Source organism: Carcharodon carcharias, chromosome 2, assembly GCF_017639515.1.
Source record: "Carcharodon carcharias isolate sCarCar2 chromosome 2, sCarCar2.pri, whole genome shotgun sequence".
NCBI lineage: Eukaryota > Metazoa > Chordata > Chondrichthyes > Lamniformes > Lamnidae > Carcharodon > Carcharodon carcharias.
Genome location: NC_054468.1, coordinates 69,699,369 through 69,719,732, shown reverse-complemented (window position 1 = coordinate 69,719,732; position 20,364 = coordinate 69,699,369). Strand labels below are relative to the sequence as shown.

Genomic DNA, 20,364 nt, shown 5'->3' with positions numbered 1-20,364 from the left:
TTCTTCTCTCAGAGGGGAATGAATCTGTGGAATTCTTTACCGCAGAGGGCTGTAGAGGCTGGATCAATAAGTGTATTCAAGGCTGAGATAGGTAGATTTTTAATCACGAAGGGAAAAGGCAGGAAAGTGGAGTTGAGGATTATCAGATCAGCCATGATCTCATTGAATGGCGGAGCACACACAATAGGCTGAGTGGCCTACTTCTGCTCCTACATCTTATGTTCTTATTGCAGAGATTCAGGCCACAATCTTCCATCTCTGGTTAAATATAGGGTTGTGCCAGAGAACTGGATGATTGCAACTGCTGCTTAATAATTGGGAGAGGAATAAGCCCAACAACTACTGCACAGGCTAATTCGCCTAATGTCAGTAATGAAGAAACTTTCAATAATTTGAGACAGTATTAATTGTCATTTGGTAAAATATGGGCTAATAAATGAAAGTCATCATTGATTAGTTAAAGGCAAATCATGTTTTATTAACTTGATTTGAGTTCTTTGATAAAGCAACAGAGAGAAGAGGTAGTGCGGTTGATGTGTATATGGACTTACGAGAGGCATTTGACAAAGCACTTGATAGACTTGTTAGCAAAATTAAAGCCCATAAGATTAAAGGGATAGTGGCAGAATAGATGAAAAATTGGCTAAGGGCCAGAAAGGAGGGAGAAGTTGTGAGCTAGTGTTTTTCAGACAGCATACCCTTGTTTTCTTTAGAGATCAGTGTTAGGAGCACTGCTCTTTTTTGATATATGTTAAAGAGTTGAAATTAGGTAGAATTGCAAAGTTTGCAGGTGATATGAAACTGGGAAATGTGGTAAATAATGAGGTGGATAGTAACAGATTTCAGGAGCACATAGACTAATAAAATTTATCAGAGAGATGAAATTTAAAGCAAAAAAGTGTGAAGTGGTATATTTTGCCAGGAAGAATGAGGAGAAGCAATAGTAACTAAATGGTAGTACTTTAAAATGGGTACAGGGACAGTGATACGTGTATGTACTTAAATCTTTCATGGTGGAAGGACAAGTTTATAAGGCTGTTAATATACATGTGGAGTACTTGACTTCATAAGTGGAGGCATAGAGTAAAAGAGGCATAAGAGGAAAAATAAGTTATGTTAAACCTTTATTAAACACCATTAAAGTCTCAGTTCGAGTATTGCGTTCAATTCTGGGCCCACACTAAGAAAAATGGCAAGGACTAAGAGAGGGTGCAGATGATGTTTACTAAGATGGTATTGGGGATGAGGAATTTCAGCCATGTGGAATGATGGAGAATCTGGGATTGTCCTCTTTAGAGCAGGGAGGATTTGATGGAGGTGTTCAAAATCATGAATGGTTTTAATAGACCAAATTAGGAGAAACTGTTTTCAGTGAAAGAAGGGTCAGGAACCAGAGAACATGGGGCTGAATTTTCTGGTTGGCTGGGCTGGTGGGGGAGGGCGGTTGGGGGGGGGCGGGCACCACTTGCGATTGGGTCCGTGCTGCCATTTTACGCAGGTGGGCCAATTAAGGCCCGCCCAGCGTACTTCACGACTCCCTGGCGGCTTGTGTCAAGAAAGGCTGCTCTTAATGGCTGGGTAAAGGGCTGTGCAGAGGGACAATGAAGTTCATGCAACTCCAGAGGGCAGGCCAGGCCGGAGGGTGGGCCATCGGGGCAGGCCAGGCCGGAGGGTGGGCCATCGGGGCAGGCCAGGCCGGAGGGTGGGCCATCGGGGCAGGCCAGGCTGGAGGGTAGGCGATCGGGGCAGGCCAGGCTGGAGGGTAGGGCCAGGGGGCCAGTATGCCCCTCGTCTTTCGGATGATTGCCTTGCTGCCCTCCTCAAGGAGGTGGCAGCACGGCAGGAGGTGCTGGTTCCCCAGGATGGAAGGAGAAGGCGAGGAGGAGGTGACAAAACGTGGCTGAGAGGAGGGGCCGGAGGTGGTGAGCTCACAAGATGTGGTGCGGTGCACCTGGATCCAGTGTTGCAAGTGCTTCAATGACTTGTGCTCAGGCAGGTTGAGTACCATGTTGGCATTGGTCCGGCTTACCCCCTGCTGACACCCTCCCCCACCAAGTCTGAGTGTATTGAATCATTGGTGGCATGTGTCCTTTGCTGGATGGGCCAGCAGATATTGCCCATGCTGATGTCACCCTGAGAGGGTGATGAAGAGATGTGTTTTGCCCCTGGGCAGTGTTTGAACTACAGGACATGTCGTCCAAGTCAGGGTGATGGCATGCTGGGACGGGAGTTTCAAAATAGCAACGAACCATCTGCTGCCCTCTGCACTCTGCATGCTTGTGCCTCCTTGCTATGGAAGGATGTACCGTGTGGTGCCTAATGTGATGAAGGCAGCATGTGTCCAGGGTGGGGTGGGGGGGTGCGGGCAACTGGCCTAGCATCTTTGTGTGAGTGTTCGGCAGCAGCGGGGGGTGAGGAGGCACTGGCACCCTGATATGTTCCACTCTGGTTAGGGTAGGCTGTGTGCGAAGAGAGTCCATGTGCAATTTGTACTAATCAATGCTCTTCTCTCATTTTCAGGAGAAGAATGCTCATAACGTGGCAGAGCGTGTGAGGACTGGTGGTGGCCAGGCACAGATCGTCATTCTTAACTTCTTCAAGCAGGAGGCCCTGGGTCCACTGGTGTCAGTAAGGCTGGAGTGCCACGGCCAAGTATTTACACCCAACAGTGAGGTCAGCATTGTTCTCCCAACAGCAACAGCAGTGCTGAATGTTGATTGATTTAATTTTGCAACATGACTTGACCATTGCTTATGGAAGGATGAGCGCATAATGATCCGGGGGACAGGGATGCACTTTGTCATTGTCTCCACACTAACTGATCCACTGTCCTTCTTCCTTTCAGCATCATCGAAGCAGGACTGGGAGGAGGAGCAGCAGATGCCCCCTCTCACACCTGAGGGGCCTGAAGTCTCACCAGCGTCACACCATCTCTGCAAGACAGGCACCAGAGCAGTTACTAGCACCTCGGTGGGAATTCAAACATTGGCTAGTGTCCCGGGGTACAGTGGTGAGGGCACTTCACAGTCGCTGGAGGAGCTGGCAGAGTCAGAGAGTGCCCATGGCGTCAGGAGTTGAAGGACTGCAGGGGAGCAGGCACATGCTTAGTCGGTGCCTGATGATGTGCATCTGGAGTCATCCACGACCGCAGCAGCTGCAGGAAATGCGGTCGGGTGTGCAGAAGCATCTGAGGGAGGTACATGAGGCTATGCTTGGCTTGGTCTCTGTGGTGCAGGAGTCTTCATGAATGATCACCGAAACAATGAGCCACATGTCCGAGCGCCATGCGTCCTCCATGGAGAAAGTGGCAACTCTCGTGGAGAGGCTCCTCCAGGAGACCAATCAGGGCTTCCTGGGGTAACGCTCTGACCAGCAAGCCCTCATATTGGCATTGACCTCAGATGGTCAGTGCCAGTGTGGGAGATGGTCTGTGCACCAAGTTTCCCAGCTCAGTGCCCATCCATGGTGAGCAGGGAGGTCCGAATCGACCTCACATTGGCGCTGCAGCTGCCTGTTGTCTCTGTGGGCTCCTTTCAGGGCGCTCTGGATGAGGGCGGCGGCTCCTCCACCCCTCTCCCAGTGACTATAGCATCTGGTGAGGCTGCAACGACTGGGGAGATGCCAGCTGTGGAACTAACAGCTCCCTCCCAGGCTGGGCCAGCACAGGCTCCACGGGCCAGAGGACAACCACCAAGATCATCGAGGCCAACAGGACAGCAGAGTCAGCAGGCTGTCTCAGAAGCAACCCTGAGCGATGGGGCAGCACCAAAACGTAGCGCCCGGAAACGTAAACATAAGGCACCTTATGCACACCACGGATTCATCACTGGTGCTTTTTTGTTGGCCCGAGATGAGGCCTTTGATTTGCTTTGAATTGAAACACCATTGTCATTTTTTTGGATTAAGTTTCTTTGACTGTGACATTAAATTCAGACATGTGACCATGGCTGAGGGTGCCTCTTTCTCTTGCATGTGTATGGTTTCCAAAAATGTTCTGAGTGCTTTGTGGGACATTCAGCTTTATTAACAAGGCCCTTAGTTACTGTTCATAACCTGGCAGATTTGGCACTTAGGTATCGAGTATGGAGCCTACAGCCCAAGCTTGTCCTGGAGGTCCATCTGTGGTGCCTAGCTGAAGTTTCATTGGACTAAAGCCTCCCAGGTGTCCCAGCCTCCCTGCAGTATGCCCGGATCAGTGTCTACCCCCTCAGCATTTCCCTGTGCATGCTCATCCTCAGACTCACTGCTGGACTCATCATGTGCAGCCACAGCCACTGCTTCATCGTCCATTGCATCCCCCCTTTCCAGCGCAAGATTGTGCAGAGCACAGCATGCAACCATTATCCCCGACATGTGATCTGGGGGGTACTGGAATGCACCCCCTGAGCGGTCCAGGCATCAGAAGCGCATCTTGAGAAGACCGATGGCTCTCTCCACAGCAGCCCTTGTGGTGCTTTGGCTCCTATTGTACCGCTGCTCAGCTTCTGATATTGGATGGCGGAAAGGTGTCATGAGCCACCTTCTGAGGGGATAGCCCTTGTCACCCAACAGCCATCCATCAAGCTGGGCCAGAGCACTGAAGAGCCCCGGCACCTCGGAGTGTCTGAGGATGTAGGCGATGTGGGAGCTGCCTGGGTACCTTGCACAGACTTGCAGAATCAACATCCTGTGATCACACACTATCTGCACGTTCATGGAGTGGAAGCCCTCCCTGTTGATGAAGGCACCGGGCTCACTTTCTAGTGCCTTGATGGCCAATGTGTGCAGTCTATAGCATCCTGGATGCGGGGGAAACCAGCAATGGCCACAAAGCCTCTTGCTTGCTGTGTCTGGCTTGCCTGGTCCCAACGAAAGTGGATGAAGGTCAATGCCCATCTGAACAGTGTGCCTGGAAACTGCTTGACACAAGTGTGTACAGCTGATTGGGAGACACCGCAAAGATCACCCACCGACCTCTGGAAGGAGCCAGAGACATAGAAGTTGAGGGCAGCTGTGACCTTTAGAACCACTGGCATGGGATGTCCACTCACACAGTTAGCGGAGATCTCAGGCCCAATCATCTGACAGATATAGTTGATTGTCTCCCTTGAGAGATGGAGCCTTCTTCGACACTGCACCTCAGACATATTGAGGTAGCTGCATTGCCGCCTGTAAATCCTGGCAGCAGGATAGTGGCCTCTTCTGCGGTCCCTTCCACCTTGGTCCTGCACTCCTTGTGCCTGCGCCTGTCCTCCCAAAAGTGTCTCCCCTGGAGGCTGAATGTGCACTCCTGGCCTCCTCCCCCTTCTAGCCCTCCCTTCCTCCTCAGAGAAGCTGCCTTCAGTGGTGAATTCAGCTCCTATTCCCAGGCTAAGGAAAGGCTTCCCGAAACCTGCAGGCCCAGAAAAGATTCCTCATTGCAGAGTGCTGATCTGAAGGTTAGGAGTCCAGACAAAGCAGCTGGGATGTGTTTGAAGTACTGCAGATCACATGGGTAAGTTTCAATAACTTTGAAAAATAAATACTTGACAGAGCACAGCCACGACCCCAGTGAGCCCCCTTATCCCACCCGTGCATGAGGTTTATACAAATGTCTCCTACCCGCCCACCTGTTGCGCCCGTGCACCGACCCGAAGATCGCACAGGTGCTGAAAAATCGGCGTCGATTGGTGAGTCAAGGGCCTTAAGTGGCCCGTTAATTAATGGCGGGTGTGTATCGGACATCATCGCGCGCCCATCCATGAAATATCGCGATGGCGTGCGGTGATGGGACGCTCGCTTGATGTCATTGCGTGTCATTTTATGCGCGGGCATACGGGACCCATCCCCGCACGCCAAAGGGAAAATTCTGCCCATGATTTTGCGATGAGTGGCAAAAGAACCATAGATAACATGAGGGAACATTTGTTTGTACAATGTGGTCTTGAACACTTTTGAAAGGGTGGTAGAAGCAGATTCAACACTAACATTCAAAAGAGAATTGGATAAATAAAATGAAAGGAAAAAAAGAAAATACAGGACTCTGGGTAATGTGCAGGGGAGTGGGATTATTTGGATAGCGCTACAAAATAGCTGACAGAGGCACAATTGGCCAAATGGTCTAATTTTGTGTTGGTCACTTTAGTTTATCTGAATCCATTTGAGTGTAATCCAAACATTAATATTTATTCAACATCTGTAAACAAGCTGTCTTTTGCTAAATTGGGGAAAAAACAACTGCACCTGCATTTCTGAACACAGGGTGAACATCTGTCTTGATAAATTAACTAATTATAACAAAAATCATTTAAATACAGTTGGTATGGAATTATTTTGTAATCTGTAAATAAGCAACTGTCATAACTTCAGCACCAGTTTAAGTTCACTTAGCACTCTGATGAAAGGTAGAATTCATTTCAGTTAAGCATAGTGTGGAATGGGAACTTACATGTGGCAGGACACAATGAGCTGTGAATATAGCCTGTCTGATGAAATGAGATGCTATTAGAGAAACTGGACTAGAAGACTGGGATAATGGCTCTGCAGAGAAGCAGTTTCTATAGGGTGTGATATTTGCAGTTCATTATTGTCCCATGAATTCCTTTTCAGATGTTTCAAAAGAAGCATGGAATCTGAAATTGTATAAAACAAATTGTTTATCTCTCTTTAAGTATCTGTCCTCACTTTAAAATCAGCTCATGCCATGTAATGAAAGTGTGGTATAAAAGTTCTGCACTTTAAATTGTTGCATCAATTCTTTTATTTAAACTATTTTTCATCCAGGCGAATTTTCACTCACTAGGTGTTAGTGAATCGGTTGGCAGTTTTATACCTCATCCGGCTTTCATTCCTATCGCATTCAAGGGAAATTAACATTAGGCAGGGGATAGAACAAGCAGCAGATCTGCCACCCATCCGTTTGCCGCCCAGCAGCGTAAGTGAACATTCAACCCGATAAGCCTGCAAATGGTGCTACTCTGTCTGAATTTCTGATAATCACAGTCTAGACTTTTCCTGCTTCTGATAGTTGCTATTTGGTAAATGATAGCAGCACAGATTTGCAATCGTAGCAGAGCTGTGAGGTGTCCTGTGCCCTTCCACCAGTACCTGAACATAAACATCCACAATCAGGTGAATTCAGATGTACAGCTGGTGGAGGCTCCTATTTGCAACAGGAGCTGCTACAGCTGATCATCAGTGGTGTGACTAAGATATGTGAACGTTTTACTAATCATAATAATGGATGGTTCTGCAAAAGCACCCTGATCATAACATGTCTTGCTATACATGATACTGCAGGAAGAAGGCATATCAGTGTCATTATTGACCAGAAAAGCCTGATTGGGTGCAGCTACCAAGGTGGCATAACCCATATCTGCAGGCTTCATTGCAACTGTTTTGGGGAACAGTCTTTACAGCAGAATGCCAGATCAGAGCTGTGCCATCTTTTGCAGAGTTTCAGTGGGGCAAATGGCCTTCTTCTGAGTCATGTTGACTCTGGAATGATTCTACCTATTAACATAAAATTGAAGACAAGGTTAAAAAACATTTTTGAGATAATCATCTTGGGGGAAAAAAACAGGTTTCTACATTCAAAGAATACAAACAGAGAATGCTAGAAATATACAGCAGACCCACCTGTGCCTATAAATCCAAATTACTCTTCTAATAAGATCCTGAGGGATTTTGACAGGATGGATGTGGAAAGGATGTTTCCTCTTGTGGGGGGATCTATAACTTGGGGTCATTGTTCAAAAATAAGGGATCGCCCATTTAAAACAGAGATGAGGAGGGTATCCTCCTTTGGAACTCTCTTCCTCAAAAGGCGATGGAAACAGAGTCATTGAATCTTTGATAAGGTAGAGCCAGATAGATTCTTAATAAGCAAGGGATTCAATGGTTATCAGGAGTTTGTGGAAATGTGGGGTTGAGGTTACAATCAGATTAGCTATGATCTTATTGAATGGCGGAACAGGCTTGAGGGATGTGTGGCCTACTGCTCATAATTATTATGTACGTGTGCATGTTTACAGACCTGCTGTGCATTTCTAGTGTTATTATTTTGAAGTCCAGTATTAAAAAAATGCAACATTAAATAATCACTAGATTAACATGCAATTGTTATATACTATATAGTATTTCTAAACAATTATACCAACTGCCTTTTATTTTAGTGATTAGAAAGCAACTATTGTTCATATAAATAGTTTTTTATATATATAAAACCGTACTATATATTTACTCTCTAGCTGCAGTGAGCAAGGAAGACACTATTGAATAAGTTTTCTTCTTTGTATTCTGAACACAAGTTGGGACCTCATATCGTGAAATTGTGTGCCCTAGTCTGTGATTTTACAACTATTAACTTGAGTGGTCAGAAAATCATGGGCGTTGTTCCATCAAATTTAATGGATAGGAAATGAGATGCAAAGATTGCACAGTTTCACAAAGTGCACTCCTGACATGGGTGAAATGGAGTATTTATATTTATTTTCTAGGAACCAATGAGAAATACTTAACTATTTATGGAAAGGCCACATAAAAACTTCTTTCCAGACTCTTCCATGTCAGCTCCCTGTACAGGGAACCTGTCAATAACAGAAGATGCAGGCTTTCAAATTAAAACCCGATAACATGCGGGGAAACCAAAACTTGTAGATTTCTCACATGCTACCAGGTGACCCCTCACAATCCCTGCTCTGAGTGTACTGGTGAGTAAAATCTGCTCCTGCTATTGACTGCTTATTTGCATTTTTTTCTTCCTTTTTGCTGTTCTTAAAAGTAGAATGATGAAAGGTAAAGTAACATCAACCTTCTAACCCCAGAACTTTCTGGAACTGAATGTACTGTGTTCAAAACATTTAATGATATGTTTTTAAATAAACTTGCTGTTCTATCTTACCCTTTGGTCATAATCCCTTGAGTAAGCCTTTTCAGAGATAACAGGTTTAGTGTAGATGATGGATGGCAAAGTGATGGATAAACAAACTGTACAGATTTGATTCCAGGGAGAAGCGTATATAATCCCCTCATTCTTATTGTTCACTTTATCAGACATCTTTCAATATTGGAGCTCAATCACATTGTACTCTTTCTCATCAGAAGCAATCAGCTGCAGGAGCTGTACATAAAGATGAATGTACCCCTGGGGGGAATTTCCTTCAAGAAGAATTTCACTGAAATGAGAGAGACAGAAAGTCATTGCGCTGGCGAATGTAGGCAATGAATGAAAAGTCTAATGTAATAACTACATTCATTACTTACAAGTGCCAAAGTGACAGTGCCATTGTGAAGCTTATGCAATTAGAGGTCTTGGTTCATTATCTGTACTACTTTAGAAAGGAACAAAACAGATATTGATGAAAAAGTGTGCATTGTAGTCTGACTGATACCTTTGTTCTGGGAATCCACTCTCAGTTATTCTCTTTACAAATATGCGATTTTGATTGTTTTCTTCCCCACAGTTGTGCAAAATGGCTTCAGTAAATTTTCCTGTCATGTACATAGGGAAACCTGTTCTATGAAGTATATAAAATGATACTTATTGATGACTGCTCTTCTTTGAATCAGTTGCTTGGAACGTTAATGTAGATTTTTGATATTACCTTCCATCCTCAGTCCATCATGAAACTCAGTTCTCATTTACAAAGTGGCGAATGAATTTTCAATGTTACTGCAGACTCTTTTGGCATGACTTAAGAACATAAGAACATTAGAAATAGGAGCAGGGGTAGGCCACATGGTCCATCGATCCTGCTCTGCCATTGAATACGATCATGGTTGACCTTCTGCCTCAACTCCACTTTCCTGCCCGCTCCCCATATCCCCTGATTCCCAGAGAGACTAAAAATCTATCTAACCCAGCTTTAGATGCCTTGAAAATCACTGTTCGGGAACCAATGGTCCAGCCTAGAGTGCTAGTAAAAAAAACTGACCCATCAGTAAATGTTGGTACAGCTTTGTTGCATCAGTTTGTGGGGACTTTGTTCCCACATGCTTCTTGCAGTACTCAAGACTGGAGCACTAACTGGAGGAAGAAGTCTAAGAAGGTGCAATGAGGGATGGCCAAGTGGCACTGATTTCTGTCTGAATGCATAAGTCAGCACCACTTTGGACATAATGACTGTCTGCATCAAATAGAAACAGTTGGCAAGTCTGAGACGCTTACGGCAGGGTGTGCATTTACTTACTAGAGCACTGGAGGAATCCTGGATCAAATTCATTTTATTGAGTGCAGTTTTGAACGATCCATATTTCTTTCACATTAAAGATATGTGTGTAGCAAAACAATTAAATATTCCAGTGAACACTTGGTGCACTTTTTTTTAAATAATGAAGGACATTTGACACATCTTAGCATTCAACTGTTTAAAGTTGAAGGTTATTCAAAGATAGAAGAGATGAACAAAATTTGTGTGTTCCGTAATTAAACCCAGCTTCTGAAATTGTCTATTGAAACTGCTTCACAAAATTGTAAATTCTCCTCTGCTCAAGTTTGTATCAATTCACATTGGGCAACATCAGTGACCAAAAGCACAGATTCCATGATTGAACAAGGTTGTGTTAAATGTTAGGGTTTCAGAATTGTTTCCTTGGTCAGTGCCAGATCCAAAAAGGAAAGGTTTTGCTTCTCTTTGGTAAAAGGAACTCTCTGTTTGACCTTGTCCAGCAGTGCCAGATAATTTTCCAGATGGAGGAATATACCCCAGAATTTCACATGTAGCTAAGCTGTGCCTGCTTCCAGATTGCCAGTTGTATTTTGAATTATCCAGTATGTAACTGCTTAGGTCAGATCGAAAGGCTGGTCTGTTTAGAGTCAACAATGTGCAAGGACTTTTCTCAATTTCTGTAACTGACTTCATCCTCCAAAGGGGTAAACTTGGTAAGCGTGAGACTGTGTGGAAAATTCACAGTGCTGAAAATTCGGTTGGGTAGTGCCTGGATTTTCAGCACGAGAGGTGCTGTTTTGAGCCAAAGATGGCACACATGCTGAACGCACACAATTCTGTTGCTGGCCAGAAACAATTTTGATAAGGGCATTGGTACGGGCGTAGGGCACATGAAGTATGCAGGGTCAGCACATTGTGCCGTCAGTCAGCATGTGACATTGATTTGAAGTCAGCGATGCCATTTTCGGCATCACCATTCCAACTAACTCTTAATCTCTCACAAAATGTATTCAGCAGCAGGAAGGCGCCCTCTCATCAACAGCATTTAATTGGATCATCAACTATTTTCAGGTTAGTTGATTTCTACTTGCTGCTGCTAATTTAGTAGAACTGTTTGATGTTTTGTACTGCTATTTAAAGTTGTTGAAGGCTACAGGCAGTGATACGTGGTGAAAGCCTTCACTTCAAGCATTCTGATAAAACCACTTGATCCTAGTCACATATGCAGTAGTTTCTATCCCCCTTGGCCTGCAGAATGACAGGGAAAATGAGTAGAAGTGACACAGAGCAATTCAATCTATTGGAAAAGGGAGGAGGAGGAAATGGCCCTCAACAGGGAGCCATGTCCACCTAGGATCTTTAGGGAGCAAATCTGCTCTCTTAGCCTTGGTGAGGAATAGTGCACGACACACCTCCACTTCAAGAAGGAAGTGCCCTCTGAGATTGGACTGCAGCCTCAGAGCATGGAAAGGATGGCATTGCCTACAGCTGTGAAAGTGACTGTCACTTTGAAGTTTTATGCATCAGATTCCTTCAAGGCTGGAGCAGACGATATTTGCAGCATCTCCCAGTTTGCCACCCACTGTTGTGTGAGTGAGGTCACTGAGGCTTTGTATCCAAAGAAAGCTGAACACAGTTCATTCTCTCGTTCCTGTGAGAAGTAGGTGGGGGCGAACATGCAGCTCTGCCAGGCTGCAACTTCCTCGTGGTACCGGGTGCATTTGACTGCACATGCATTGCCTAATGGGTGCCACATGTAAATTCAGAGTTTTACAACAACTGGAAGGGATTCCAGTCCCTCTGTCCAGCTGTTGTGTGTCCATACTAACTGCATCATGCAGGTCAGTGGCCAGTATCCTGACAGCAGTCATGATGCATTAATTCTGTGCCAGTCTGTTGTACCATCAGCATTTGACTCAGCTCCTCAAATCAGTGTGTGGCTACTGGGCGGCAAGGACCATCCTGACTACATAGCCCATGACTCCGATGCACAACTCATGTCCAATAGGACAGCATACACATAATGAAAGCTATGCAGCCACTTGAAATGTCATTGAGCAGACCAGTGGGTTGCTTAAATAAGACTTCCACCGGTTGGACCATGCAGGAGGAGCCCTGCAATAGTGATCAGAACATATGTCACAGTTCATCATGGTCTGTTACAAACTGCAGAACCTCATCATCATGAGGGCAAAGCACTTGCCATTTGGTATACACCAAGCAGCTGATGAGGAGCAGGAGAGGATCAACACATCCCCTTTCAGGCTGGGCTGCCTTGGCTGGTCAACTGCAATACCAGTGAATGCAACTGCAGATCCTATTCAACAACAGTCCCACCCTTACTTTCCCTCTGTCACTGGCCATCACAGCATTCTCTTGGTTATAATGCTGAACCACAAAACAAACATCCCAAACCAAAATTAGAAATTAAATCATCCCACATTCCATTAAAAAAGGTATAAGCACCGTTTTGCATTCCCTTAGTGCCTGTCTTCCATGTTCCTTTCTCTGTCCTAGCGCACCTACAGAGTGGTACCCCAGTAGCTGCAGCATGGCTGGTGGGAAGGCTGCTGATGACCTTGAGGAGCTCTGGTCCTAGAAAGGCCAGCTTCAAAGTGCACGACCTCAGCATGAGTGGCAACCATTTTGCTGACAGCAAGAGCACTGGTACAGTGGTAGTGGGGGGAGGAAGATTGCAGATACTCTGAGAGAGGACATTAGTTTTGTGCTCCACAGAGTCATGGGCTGGGATTTTCTATGCGTTGGGCGTGTTCGGTGGCGTGAGCAGACAGTGTGGTACGATTGGTTTCATGACAGCGATCGTCTGCTCACCTGCCGATGGTGGGCTGCCTTCTCCGCCATCAGACTTCGGGAGCTTCATTGTAGTCCATCAGCGTATCAGTATTAGGCCAGCCCATCGGAATCGTCCCCCACCACTGGATCATCCGCCCATGTCGGCGGGAAAACACAGCAACGTGTTTCACAGCAGCACATAAGCGATGTGCATCTGGTGGGCTGCAGTTTGCTCGGGAATTCAATCCTACCTTGCTTCAGGCAGCACTTACAGTCATCAGCTCCAGGCTTCACAGGCAGCACCACATCACTTTTAGGAGGTTCACGGCAGGTCTCTACCTACCAGATCAGCCACGTGGTGGCTTTTCAATAGCTGCAGGGCTAGGGCCTGCTTGGTGAAGAGGGAGAAGTGGCCTCAGGCAAGGGAAGAGGGCTGTACTGGGGAAGGAGGGTATCCCAGGGTATGTGTGGGGGCACATGTTGATCTGTGCAAGTGGCCTCAAAGTGGTGAGGGCTGAGGAGGCAGTCTCCAGAGGAGATGAGGCCAGATGGACGTGTGAGGGTATGTGTGAGAGAATGGGTGGTGATGTCTCTTGAGCTGGCAGTGAGTGAGATGCTAGTGAATGTGTGATGGGCTTGAGTGTGTGAGTTTAGAGTGATGAGATAGTCGCCATACCCTGGCTGAATGGATGAGATCATTCATCCTTTATCTGCATTGGATGGCAATGTCTTTTGTGCCTCATTGGCACTGATCACCACTGCCACCACCTCCCAAGCCTGGTTGGTTACGCTACTGCCCATTCTGCAGCCAGAGTAGAGATAGAGGACATCATGGTGGGCCTCTATGGCATCCAAAAGGTGTTCCAGTGATGCGTCATTAAACCCAGGGACTGCAGTCTTTTAGCTTTCATGGACATCTTCCCTGCAGTAGTTGTGGGCTGCAAGCACTGAGATGTGTGCATGCGACTGGACTTCAAATATGGCACCCAGCTTGATGAAGCGGCGAGGTGATTGTTATGACCGACGCAGTTGGTAAAACGGAGTTATTTAAAAATCCCGGAGGGAAACTTTAAACTGTCTTAACCTATAATTTTAAGTGTTATGTTTGAGATGCGACTCTAAATTTAGGAATCAGACCACCAGTTCTCGAGGTTTTACATTAAACTAAATGAAACATTTTATTAGTTTACACAAGTTAAAATACATATACATGTGGCTACAAATTGCTACTATCATAACTTTTAACAAATTCCCAAACTATTAAGGTAACAGCAACCCATAGACTTAACCAAACACCATGCAAAGCACTTTCACCTTACGAATTCAAAATGAGTTCCTTTCACTTGGGTTGCTGTGGAGCCCATTGGAGGCTTACAGCTGCCTTTTGATCTCACATTGCCTTTGCGCTGCACACCCGAAAACTGCTGAAGTTATACCTACCACCTCTGATTGAATGTTAATTCTTATTGTATCAACAACCTCTTTGAACTTTTAACAATGAAATCCCTTTTATAATACCGATTTTATCAGTAATATAAACATATTGCTTGGTAGCTGCTAGAAAGGTGTCATTTTTCACTCCACTTTTTGAATGTTCTAGACACAAAAGTGCAAATGCACGCTATATTTCTTACATATAAAAACTGGTACATTTCAAAGCACCCAGACTAGCTGGCTTTAATCCAATCAAGACACACCCACAGACTAAACCTCTATTTTAAAAGAAAAATATTTTCCAAAATATTATATACATTAATAACTTCATGACAGTGATGGCGTGGCAGGTGAATGAGAGCCCGCCCGCCATCTAAGCGGTGTGTTTCCCGGGAATGCATAACTAATGCGGCGGGTTTGGGACGATACAGTGTGAAAACCCGCCGTTGCAGCTGATGGGGAAAACATCGTTTTACCCACCTGCTACCGCACTTAGTGCAAATCTGGGATGATTCCTCCCGTTATCACACCCTGAGGCAAAACCTTAGCAATCCTTGCAACGTGTTGGAGAACAGATTGCTGGACTGCTGTGAGACTCTGCTAGGCAAGCCCCTTGGCATATTGATCTCTACAGATATGATGGCAGCTGCCCAAGCTTGCGTGGGAGCAAACTTAGGTTGTATGACTTCAGTCTGAGCTCCCACTGCAGCAGCGAAACATGCACGAGTGCCTTAACTGCATGTGTTGCAATGCAAGTTGAGGCATCAGCCATCAGACACCGCAAAGTTTGCCTACGTCAAAAGCAATGGGCATAGGTTAATCACTTGTCGAGATCCCCACACCTAGTTTTAGACCTTTATTGATGTTTCAGCCAAAAAGTTAAACAGATCAAAAATGATGGTCAGTGAAAGTTGTCTGCTCATTTCTATAAAAGTGACAAAGTTGTGATTCTAATCAATAGAAACAAAGCTTAATTCACCTTTGGTTTATGTATGGTCATAGTATTTCAGTAGTTTGGGATTTAAAATAAATAAAGTATGTACTTTTCTCAACATTTACATCTGAGTAACAAGCATCCTCACCTATGCACATACATATATAAAATATACCTGCTTATTAAGGTGTCATCTCAAGAATGTTGTTTGATCAGACTTTCCCAATTCTGCTTGAACCATAGACTTTATGTATCCTCTCACTGACAATCATTGAGAGCACAAGAGGGCAATAAAGATGTGTCTTGCCTTTGGCAGATTGAACTCAGGATGACATGTTGTTTTAAATGGAACAATGCACTGAGAATCTAGGCTATAGCTTCAGCTTTACTTTCATTGTCGAATGTAAAAAGGTCAAGGCTCAATTTGTTGTCTCTTCACAATCATTTTCTGTAAATTTTTTGTGATTTGGCAGGTTTTCTGAAATGTGGCACTTGTAAATTGATTTTGGCAAGAGGTTTATTTGGCTGCAGAATTTTTGCAGACTTTCAAATTTAGAGTTGTACCAGTGCATGGTAGTGAGCACACAACATTCCCAAACATCTGTGGTGGTCTAGAATTATGACCAGCTCGATTTATCATTAATATAATGACCATATTAGTGTTTCTTTAGTGCCTTTTATGTCTCAGGACATTGTAAACAGCCAACTAATTACTTTTGATGTGTAATCACTGTTATGTAGGCAAATGCTGCAGATTATTGTGCACAGCAAGGTCCCACAAACACAATGAGATAAATGGTAAATTAATCTGTTTTTGTAATGTTGATAAAAGTGGGAGAACTCCCCTTCTCTCTTGTGAGATCTTTAAAGTCAAACTGAACAGATGGACAGGAAATTAACATTACATTTGAAAGACAGCCCCTCCAACAATGCAGCATTCCTTCAGTTCTGCATTGAAATGCCAACCTAGATTATATACTCAAGGATGCCAGAGGACTTGAGCCCACAATCTTTTGATTCAGAGATGACAATCCTACTGCTGAGCTAGGCTACCTGCCATTTTTTCCTTTTTCTCCCTTCCTTTCTCATTACTATTAAACCATCAAACTATTTACAAATTCACTGCAGGGTCACTGATTATGGCAGTGATCTGCATTTGCAAGGCAGCAGCCTGAGCTTCCACTACAGCACTGATACCTTTAGTAGAAGCTGAGCCCTAATGATGGGTTCCACAGGTTTGCTGGTGGAGCTGTCTAACCATTCGATATTTGGAAAGGATCAAGTCCCAGCTTGTGGAAAACCTGTGTCAAGTTGGTGCTGGATTCTTCCATGCTGCTTGACATTGTGAGCAGGTTTTTCAGTATACCAATGGTTATGTATACCCATCAGCCTTCTTCTGTAGCCTGGCCCATCAAAATTCTCATCTGACTCCTCTGCAGCAGAACTAGTGCGTGACCTCACCATCTGCTGAGCTGGTATCAACGTTACCCATTCCCACAGACTTGCCTCATGCATAAGTGTGCCCAGTGTCTCACCACATGCTAATCCAGCCTCTAAACTAAATGCAGCATCAGCCCCTGAGCTAGTGGCTGAAAATACAAAATCACGTGACTATGCCTGTTTGGCATCGCTGTCTTTTTCCCTTTCACATCTGAATGGGAACATTCCAATTTTGGGGGACTGAAATGAAAAGGGATAAGCATTGCATTATGTGAGGGAAGTAGAGAAAGTAAACAAGTGCATGCTAATATCATTTGCAGCTTCTAGTCAGAAGAAAGAGTGGGATGACAGAAGAAGGATTAGATATGCAGATATCCTCTTCTTGATCCTTCCAGCCCCAACAGCAGCCCAGTGGCTACAATCTCAGTGATGCTTCTTTCTAAGATGACCAGCATTATTACCTCCATGGGGGCTAAAATGCCTAGTTTCACTTGTCATCCTCCAGTTCTTCCTTGCTGCCTCCTTTTATGCAACAAATTCTCCTACAAGAAAGTGAGAAGTGTCATTGAGTGATCTGCAATCCATGTGGGTGATGTGGCTGTCATGGTTGAATAGTGTGTGTAGGTTGCGATTTGTGGGTGATGGGAGAATCATAGAATGGTTACAGCACAGTAGGAGGCTTTTTGGTCGGTCATCCATGCCAGCTCTGGAAGAGCTATTAGCTCGTCACACTCCTCTGCCCTTTCCCTGTTGCCCTGCATTTTTTTTTCTTCCAATGCTTATCCACTAAAGTCATGATCGAATCTCAGGTAGTGCATTCCAAATTTTAACAACTCACTGCGTAATGAAGTTTTTCCACATGTCTCTTTTGGTTCTTTTGCCAACCACCTTAATTCTGTGTACTTTGGTTCTTGATCAAAGCATAATCATTTACAAAACCTGATATTCTTAACACCTCCCAGTGAGACTTGGAGACTAAAAATCTACCCAGAGCCATCATAGATGTCTTGTCTCTGTCTACAGTGAACATCTTGCACCTACTTTCTTCCTAGTGAAATAATCCTGGCCCCCTTTTAACCTTTAACAACTCAGCCACTCAATCTTCTTCAGAACAGGTCACATGACCCCCTTCATGCCTCCATTTTACCCTAAATTAAAGAGATAGTCCAAAAACATAACAACCTTATAAACTTTGTATTTATAACTCCTCCACCATCAACTGGTGCATTCTCCATGGCAACACCTCCACCAATCAGAGTTCACTTGCCAACCAATCAGCACTCTCTTCTCATACAGTATAAATTGTTGTTCCATTTACATTTGGTATTCTTGCAAATTGTTGTGACGAATGCAAGGTGAAAAGCTTTGACAAAACAGTTTCTTTTTTTCAGCAATACTCAAATCCTGTACTACCAAACGATCATGTCTAGAATGGCAATGCATGTTTTTTTGCTGGAAAACATCATTTGTTTTAATTAAATACATGTGCTGCTGATGTTTATACCTTAGAGGGTGCAAAGGTGTTGGATACAGTAATTATATAATGTGACAATCAGTTAAATTGTATTTATTGATGTCAACCAATAAAATCATCAAACGTTTATTCATAAACATTTCCCCCATTTTGTGAACGTATGTTGTTGGCAATATCGCATTAAAATAGTTTAGACCTCTTTACGTCTTTTGGGAAGGGAAAGAAAGGTAAGGGACTTTTCCGTTCTGTAAAAAAAAAGGGTGTAACTGCATCCAATCTGTTAGATTTTTTGGGGTAAGACAGTTGCTAAGTTCCATGGTATACATTTTCTGTGCCAGAAAAGGAGAAAGAGGAGAGATAGGGCTACACTTCTGTTGTGTCTGAACATTTAATCTTTATTTCTTCACTTCATAATTCGGTTGTTTTGGCCTTTTGAATCTGGATGATTTATAAAAATGCCATTTGTGTTTGTGCGCAGCAGCCACAGTGCGCAGCGGAGTCAGCATGGGACCAGCTGGATATAGAGCTAGAGAGAGGAGAGTGGAAGATCCACGGTGGAGAGCCCAGAAGAGCCCAAAGGGCAGGAATGGTTCAGGAGCAGGTGCGTGCGTCCTCTCTCAGACTGAACTGCAGTCTTATCCACCATAGTAACAGAATGCAGGATATTGAGTTGCAGCTCATCTGGCAGAGAGATTGCAAATTGCACAAAAGCAGGAACAATCAGCATGAATGGGATCAGGATTGAGACCCAGAGACCTTCAGAAAGACTTTACCTCAGTTAGCAGAGCCTCAAAGTAGATTAAATAAAAGCCGTTTTTACTTTCTTTTCAGAAGTAGTTTTGTTTTCTAGTGGTGAGGAGATACTGAGTCCTGACTACTTCAGATTCGTAACTGTGGACTTTACCTCAAAGCAGCCTTGATCGGTTGTGAAGTAGATGCAAACAGTGTATATAGGAGTTAATTTTCATCTTTACTACACAGGTGGCAATGTGGTGAATCAAATCATCCACCTATCCTGGAACCCACATGATCTCCATCCAATTAACCTAAATAGAGCAGCTAATTATCTCTGTACTAATCCCAAAGTTTCCACCTCCACAACTTTCTCTGGAAATCCATTCCGTGTGTTCATCACTGTATGAGGAAGCCCTGATATTTGAGTCTCATTTCAATGCACAACTCTCTTGTCATATTGCCCTAATATTAATATTCAAGTTTGACTTTTTCCACATTGTTTGCTATCTTATATCTCTCTATAAGATCACAACTCAATCACTTTTTGAGCCTGAAAAGCCCAAAGTTCTCCAACCTTCCTTCATGACCTGGGCCTTTGAAAATAGGATATGCCATGTGGCTATTTTCTGGCAACTCTTTGGGCCTCAGTGTCTTCTTTGTGCCTTTATGACTAGAACCATGCACAGTACTCAAGGTGCAGTGTGGAATATACAATTACCATAACTATATATGAAAAATACATTTCTGAGCAATGAAGCCAAATTTGAAAAAAAAATTACAGACAAGGAAATGAAGAGTTTATTCACAGAATCACAGAATTGTTACAGCACAGAAGGAGGCCATTCAGTCCATCATTTCTGCAGCAGCTCTCCAAATGAGCAATTCACTTAGTGTCAATTCACCAACCCTCTTCCTTGCACACTCTTGGCTTCCTTAAAACGATTGTGTTTGTGTAAACTTACTCAGAGTAAGTTTATGATTATAGGGGAATTACTTAATATTTTTAAGGTATGTTTGTTATAAATTATTGATGCAGCTATATAATTTGCTAGGGCAGAATTGAAAATTGGGACTGAAGAAAGGAAAGCCAGCAACTTTTATCCCTGCAATGTATTATTATTCAAGAAAAGGGGCTATTGCCACCTGGTGGCCAGAAATAAACAGCAGTTTCTAAATTTGGGGGGAAGAATTTGTTTGACCAGGAAGTATTAGGGTGGATATGATATGTCAGGGTTTTTGACTACTTTGCCTTGATTTGTGTAATTTAATTTAAAAATAACACTTTTAAGTTAAATTTTGCAACAAGGGTTCAGGTTCATGGGACAGCCACATGCTGGCAATGTGCACCAAGATTGACAAAGCATCTGTCTAGGTCTAGGGTTACAAACCTTCCAAGGGTAAGGTTGTCAACCCTAGTTAGGTACATC

At 44.1% G+C, this 20,364-nt stretch overlaps 1 protein-coding gene across 4 annotated transcripts in view; it reads left to right on the top strand.

The window, feature by feature from the left end:
- The window catches only part of pxylp1 (2-phosphoxylose phosphatase 1), a 201,686-nt gene that overhangs the window by 87,046 nt on the left and 94,276 nt on the right, over positions 1-20,364 (top strand). The window contains exons 1-2 of one of the 4 annotated variants that reach the window (XM_041204161.1): positions 11,180-11,198; positions 18,681-18,803. The exons of 2 other annotated variants lie outside the window; for them this stretch is intronic. In XM_041204161.1, coding sequence (XP_041060095.1) covers positions 18,707-18,803 — 97 coding nt within the window. In that variant the 5' untranslated portion in view covers positions 11,180-11,198; positions 18,681-18,706. Of the gene's footprint in view, positions 1-11,179; positions 11,199-18,680; positions 18,804-20,364 lie in introns of those variants that run through there. One more of the 4 variants, XM_041204142.1, reaches the window with a different exon arrangement.